Source organism: Gloeophyllum trabeum (genome assembly GCF_000344685.1).
Source record: "Gloeophyllum trabeum ATCC 11539 unplaced genomic scaffold GLOTRscaffold_00004, whole genome shotgun sequence".
Taxonomy (NCBI): Eukaryota; Fungi; Basidiomycota; class Agaricomycetes; order Gloeophyllales; family Gloeophyllaceae; genus Gloeophyllum; species Gloeophyllum trabeum.
In genome coordinates, this window is record NW_006920413.1 from 54896 (window position 1) to 60965 (window position 6070).

Genomic DNA, 6070 nt, shown 5'->3' on the forward strand with positions numbered 1-6070 from the left:
TCAAAATGGACGTCTTCCTGCAGCTATGCTTCCCCAGCATAGATCGGGAGGAGGTATTCGCTACTTTCACAGAGACTCGCCTGAAGGAGTTGCTGCACTTATTAAACCCTGTCGAACCCGGGGACAAGGAGAGCAGTGAAAGGCCGATATATGCCAATCTGGCAAGTAGTCACTCTGATCCACTTAGCTAGGGAATGGAGTGCTAATAATGAACATCCGTTTGTCTAGCTGAATGCTCTAAACCACATATTTAGGACATTAAATGGCGATCCCACCTTTCCCCGCCTGGCGGCGTACAACGCCTTACTTGAGGTTGGAAAGCCCCGAAATAGGGCTTGTACTCCTGCCCCTGAGGTATGGGTTGACTATGAAAACAGCGAGGCCGAGCAGTGGACACATGCGCTGGGCATTATAGAAGTAAAGCCGGAAAAGGACAAAGATCCAGGCTTTAACAACGCCGTCTCGAAACACCATAAATACGAGCAAGTCCAAGCGTGGAATGAGATCCAGCAATATGGTTCTGTCGCTTTCAGGGCTGTGCCGAGATGCTACATGCTTGGAATAGGTTTCTACGACGACGTCGCCCGATTCTACCGATGGGACCGCTCGGCAGTCATATTTTCGGAATCATTCCACTACAAAAGCGACGTCAAACCTCTCGTTCAGTTCTTGCATGCGCTGGGGACGTTCGGAAACAAGACTATGGGCGCTGACTCCTCGATTACGACCGGCGTGCCTGATAATTTCCCTCTGACCCTCCTACGGCGGATATATCACAAGGCTATCGAAGACGGCGTTGTCAAGTACGACTCCAAGTGCACAGAGAGTAATCTGCCCTCTCGTAGCTCCCACATGGCAGTGCCCGCCAGCCCTAGCTTTGAAGGGCCAGAAAACTGTGTTACTCTGGGCGGTCCCCTCTTCAGCTCGCGGTCTCTTTTAGGTCGCGGAACCACGGCCTGGTTGGCCTTATCGGCCACAGCCGCCGAGTCAACCTCGTCAGTCGGTAAAGAGATTCGTCAGTGCTTTGTAGTCAAAGATTCCTGGCGCGAGGAGGGTCGTCTGCCTGAGCACAAGATTTACGAGCGGATCCACCAGAAGGGTCATATCTTCGGTGTCGCCCGGTGCCGAGGAGGATTTGACATCGACTCAGTAGTACACGAGGAAGAGAAACGGAACCATACTACTTTTACTCAGAGGATCAGGTTGTTCTTGCCTGAGGCCAAGTTCTCCGCTCGTATACACTATCGATGCGTTCTTGATTCGATTGGTATTCCCTTGAGCCGGTTTCCCTCGACTCGTCAGTTAGTCAAGGCCGTGAGGGACGCAGTCAAAGGTAAGCTACTGGCTTGTTCTGTGCGGCGCTACGACTCATCTGTCATGCCAGGTCTTTGCGACATGGCCAAGGCTGGAATCCTCCATCGTGATATCAGCGCCAGTAACATCATGATCAGTGCGTCTCGAAAGGAGGAGCACGAAGCTTGGGGATTTCTCATTGACCCTGAGTACGCCTACTTTCTGTACGACGAGCAATACAGGTCCGACCTTCTTCGGATTACGGTAAGTCAGATTTTTCGTTCTGATGGTCAGATTGTTGATGGTTTCTTCAGGGGACTATCCAGTTCATCTCTTTAGGCCTCCAAAATAAGTCACATGGTGTCGAACATAGATCATGGCATGACCTCGAATCAGTCTACTGGGTTGTCCTTCACACGCTAGTATGCCATGCTAACACAAACATCACGCCCGAACGTGTACACAGAATCTTTGACGATGAGGAAGGACTCGGCAAGCACGGGTGGATTAGTGCTGGACTCTGGAACACCGTGGAGGTCACTGATCATCCGCCGCTTACCCAATGTCTCCGCGAGCTAGGCCGACTTGTCCACAGCCACCACCAGCCCGCGCAGGATAAGAACCTTCTAACTCATGAACTCGTCTTGAAGGCGTTAGAAGATGCACTTCGTGCTGAGGACTGGCCAAAGGCGGACCCGGCCGCACTCGAATTCGAGCCATGCAACAACCCGACGAAGCCAAGGAATTTGGATACGTCGGAGATGGTTTCTTCTGATATGCGGTGTGAGAAAGCCATCCGCGTCTTAGATGTCATTGCCAGCGAGTCAAAGCAAAGTGTTTCGCGTAAGCGCAAGGCCGGCGATGATATAGAGGTACAGGTCGAAGCTCAGTCCACCGGCAGCAAACGAAGCCGTGTCTAGATTGTAGCGCATTTATTCCATGCTTGATTCGAGAAACATTCTGCGCTAGCGAGCGTCTGTATATTTGCAAGCTCCTCAGTCGCTTGTCACTGCCACTCTGACAAGTGTCGATGTCCTCCTACTAAGCGTCCCATGTTCCTTCTATAGCATATATAATAGACTGACTCTTATGCAGAAAAAGGTGAGCACTCTCAAGCTGGATGCAGAGAGCGGCGAGGTAGCTCTTGCACAAGAACCGTTCACGTGGATTTGAACTGTCACGGGTTTTTGGGCGGAGAGGATAAATGTCTGATGACTGGTCACCCATCTGCCGTGACACCATCGAACTTTGGACTAGCCAGATGCCTTCTCCATTGTTTTCACCAAGTGCACGAGGACCAAAAGTTTGAATACAACGCGGCAGCACACGCGCCGTATGCTGCGGGGCTAGGACAGTACCGCGATTCCGCGAAGTCCCTTTGTGTCCTCGCCAGTCACCTCGAATAAGCAGACAGAAAGAGTATCAAGAGCGGCTAACTTAGATGGGTTACTTGATGGGGAGGAATCACCGCGGCTGAAATAGCCGAGTATGCTGGTGTCGAGGAGAGGTCATCCGGGGTACTTAGATGGTTCGTCGCCTCAAGAATGATGTGTAGAATACTGTCGGCGGAAGTTCTGTCAGAACGATGCAGATAGGTCCTTAAGATCCAGATGAACGGCACCAGGAATATCGACTTGCAAGTGCTCCCGTTCCATGTTTACGCTCAAGAAGTCCGTGGTCAATCTTGTCATCATATGTAGAGCACAAGGTGGAAATTATTGTGTCTCCACAAGTGTTGTAATCATGTTGGAGCATTCTGCGATATCCAGCGTGTGAGTGTGCGCTATAAGCCCATGCACGTCCAGAGGCCTGAAGCCTTCTCCCGCCACACTGAACGCCGTGACAAGTACGGTCACATGACGTACACGTCTGTGACGAATCGCATCACAACGCCACTTCGCGGTTCACACGCTTCCTGCATTGTCCTTTGACCAAACAAGACCACAGCGATCTAGGCGAGAATCAACATCGATAGAACCACACGAGTCTGCCACACCAAACCATGACAAACAGCTCCTGTGGGTCCTCAAGTTCGAGCGATTTTTCAGACTCCGTACGTGTTTCTTGTCTTCCCCCAAACCACATCCCACATGGCTGACTCTCCTCCACCCACTCCTTCTGACGTTCCGTTGCCTCCTTCACCGGAAACTTCTGACTGGGACCGGTCGACAACTCGGGAAAACACGCCTGCCTCTGACGTGCCACCTGATCCGCCTACCACGCCGAAAATGGGCAAAATAAATTATAAAATCGCCAATACTACTCCTTACAATGCACAGACAAGCGTTTGCGGTGTGTCTCAATATGAGTCGGGGAAGAGGAAGGGAGAATTCTATACCTCCCTCTACGGTGCTGAGGCTGGCCAGCATCAGCAGGGCGCCTTCAGCATGGATAGCTTCTTGGAATTATGTTTCTCTGGCGTGGCTATGGAAGATGTATTCTCCACTTTCAAGGACGACCAAGTGGAAGAGCTGCAGCGGCGGTTAGCCGCTGTGAACTAGGGGCCCATCCACAACAGGGAAAGACCGATGTATCCATTGATCGTATGTAATCGTCGCAATTTCCCCATTCCAGAGTGTCGTGCTAATGATGAAACCTGTCGTTGGAAAGATTCCTGCCCTACAATATATCTTCACGATCTTTAAAGGTCTCGCGGATCGCGCCACCCTCCAGCCCTTCGTGGCCCACGACGTATCACGGGCATACCAGAAGGGCGACGATGACCTCCACTCTATTGCCCCCGACCTGGTTATAGACGTGGGCGATGAAGAGTCAGAGCCAGGGCAGTGGACACATGCACTGGGTCTTATTGAGGTGAAGGCGGACAAAGAGAAGGATCCAGCTTTCAATAACGTTATCCCAAAGCGCATGAACACTCAGCAAGTAGAAGCTTGGAGCCAGATCCAGGAATACGGTGCGGTCGCCTTTCAGGCTCGACCACACTGCTACTTGCTTGGTATCGGCTTCTACGACGACATCGCCCGATTCTACAGATGGGATCGCTCTGCAGTTATTTTCTCGACATCCTTCAATTACAAGGACAACTGCGCACCACTCCTGCGATTTCTCTACGGTTTTGTTTTTTTTGGCAACAACAACAACATGGGTGTTGATGCCACAATCACTCGTCCCCTGCCCAACAATCATGGGTTGTCCTTGGCCCTTCTACAACGGATATATCGCAAGGCTCGAGAGGAGAAAGTCATCCCTCGTGCACACAAGGTTGACCAAAACGCTCTATTATCTCAGAGCCTGACTATGGTAGTTCCCTCAAGCCTAAACCATGCGAAGCAGGAGACTTATGTTACTTTGAGTGGCCCGCTCTTCTCCTCGCAATCTCTCTTCGGCCGCGGCACGAAGACCTGGTTGGCTGTGCCAGCGACATTGATAGACTCGGCCTGCCCATTCGGCGAAGAGCTTGAGCATGCAGTAGTAATCAAGGACTACTGGCGAGGGGCTGATCGGCTCACGGAGAAGGAGATTTACGACCGGATCCACGCGGGAGGCCATGTTGTCGGTGTAGCTCGCTGCCGAACGGGGTTTGACGTCGAATCAGTGGATGATGCCACCACACAACAGATACACAACACTTGCGCGTCGAGAGTCAATGCATTGCTTCCCGAGGCCAAATTTTGCCAGTGTAAACACTATCGATGCGTTCTGGAGTCGGTCGGTATCCCACTGACTCGATTTCGTTCAACTCGTCAACTCCTCGAGGCCGTGAGGGACGTTGTGAAAGGTGCGGTGATAAGCCTCAGGATCGTCTGACCCCCGAAAATGCGGACTCAGCACATTGTACAAGCCCTCCGGAGCTTATTCGACGCAGCACTCACACGACACTAGGCGTCTATAGGCTCTAAAGAACTACTCTGTTTAGCTCCGGACTTCCTAGCATCCTCGAGGCGTACACGGACCCATTCCGCGATTTATCTTCGCAAACAGGAGCTCCGGAGCGACTTAACCAACACAACTTCTAGACAAATTAGCTCCGGGGCCGTGGGCACTTCTATCGAGGGGCATCGTCCTCATGCCCACCCTCCAGCACTTACTCCCCCTCGTTTCCGTCAAGATACCGAAGGTGCGGACACATACGAGTCACCATGAGGCCAGCATCAGTCAGCAAGCGGCCGGAGGTAATTAGCACGTGACCGGAGCGTCACACGGAGTGATGGGACCGCTTGGATCAGGTGGCAGAGCATCAAGGCGACCTCTAGGGGTTGGGACAAGCAAGTGGGAGTGCAAGAGAGTCGTATGGTGCATGGTATAGCGGTGGCAAGTGCTGAGCAATCCTGTGGGTAGCGGCGGTTATTTGTTATTTATCTCCGGACGGTCGCAAAGCCATTCCTGTAGTATAAATTGTACAAAGTAGTGTACAGAAAAACAAGTTTCGACTTCACCATCTCAGAGAATTAGCGTTACGATCTCAGCGACCCGAGAAGTTCGAAAGCGTCGAACTTAGCGAATTATAACCGATCTTAGCTTTGCCAATAGGCCTGACTCGTCGAGTGAATTAGCTCCGCCATCGATTCAATTAGCTCCAGTGCGTCTCACATAGCGAAATAAAAATTAAACAAGTCCCTTTAGCGTTTTCTACTCCCATGGGCCCGAACCTACACTCGGTTCCGTGGTTTGCGACTTTGTTTGCGACTTTCGGAGATAAATACTCCGGAGCGTCCATTAGTGTTTGTTTCAGGCATCAAGGTTTTGTTTTATTTTTCTAGGTCTTCCTACAGACTACCCTAAGGCGTCTTACTCCTCCTTTCCCCCTCGAACTATT

At 51.5% G+C, this 6070-nt stretch overlaps 2 protein-coding genes across 2 annotated transcripts; both read left to right on the forward strand.

Annotated features, from left to right (window-relative positions):
• Positions 1-5: 5 nt before the first annotated feature.
• GLOTRDRAFT_127217 (uncharacterized protein) lies at positions 6-2213 on the forward strand (the record flags this gene model as incomplete). Its single annotated transcript, XM_007865831.1, has 5 exons — positions 6-135; positions 188-218; positions 255-1333; positions 1385-1557; positions 1608-2213. The coding sequence occupies 5 exons, from the start codon at positions 6-8 to the stop codon at positions 2211-2213; spliced, it is 2019 nt and encodes a 672-aa protein (XP_007864022.1).
• A 1170-nt stretch (positions 2214-3383) lies between these two features.
• Positions 3384-5061, forward strand: GLOTRDRAFT_127218 (uncharacterized protein; the record flags this gene model as incomplete). Its single annotated transcript, XM_007865832.1, has 2 exons — positions 3384-3785; positions 3868-5061. 2 exons carry the CDS (start codon positions 3384-3386, stop codon positions 5059-5061), a joined length of 1596 nt encoding a protein of 531 aa, XP_007864023.1.
• Between the last annotated feature and the right edge of the window lie 1009 nt (positions 5062-6070).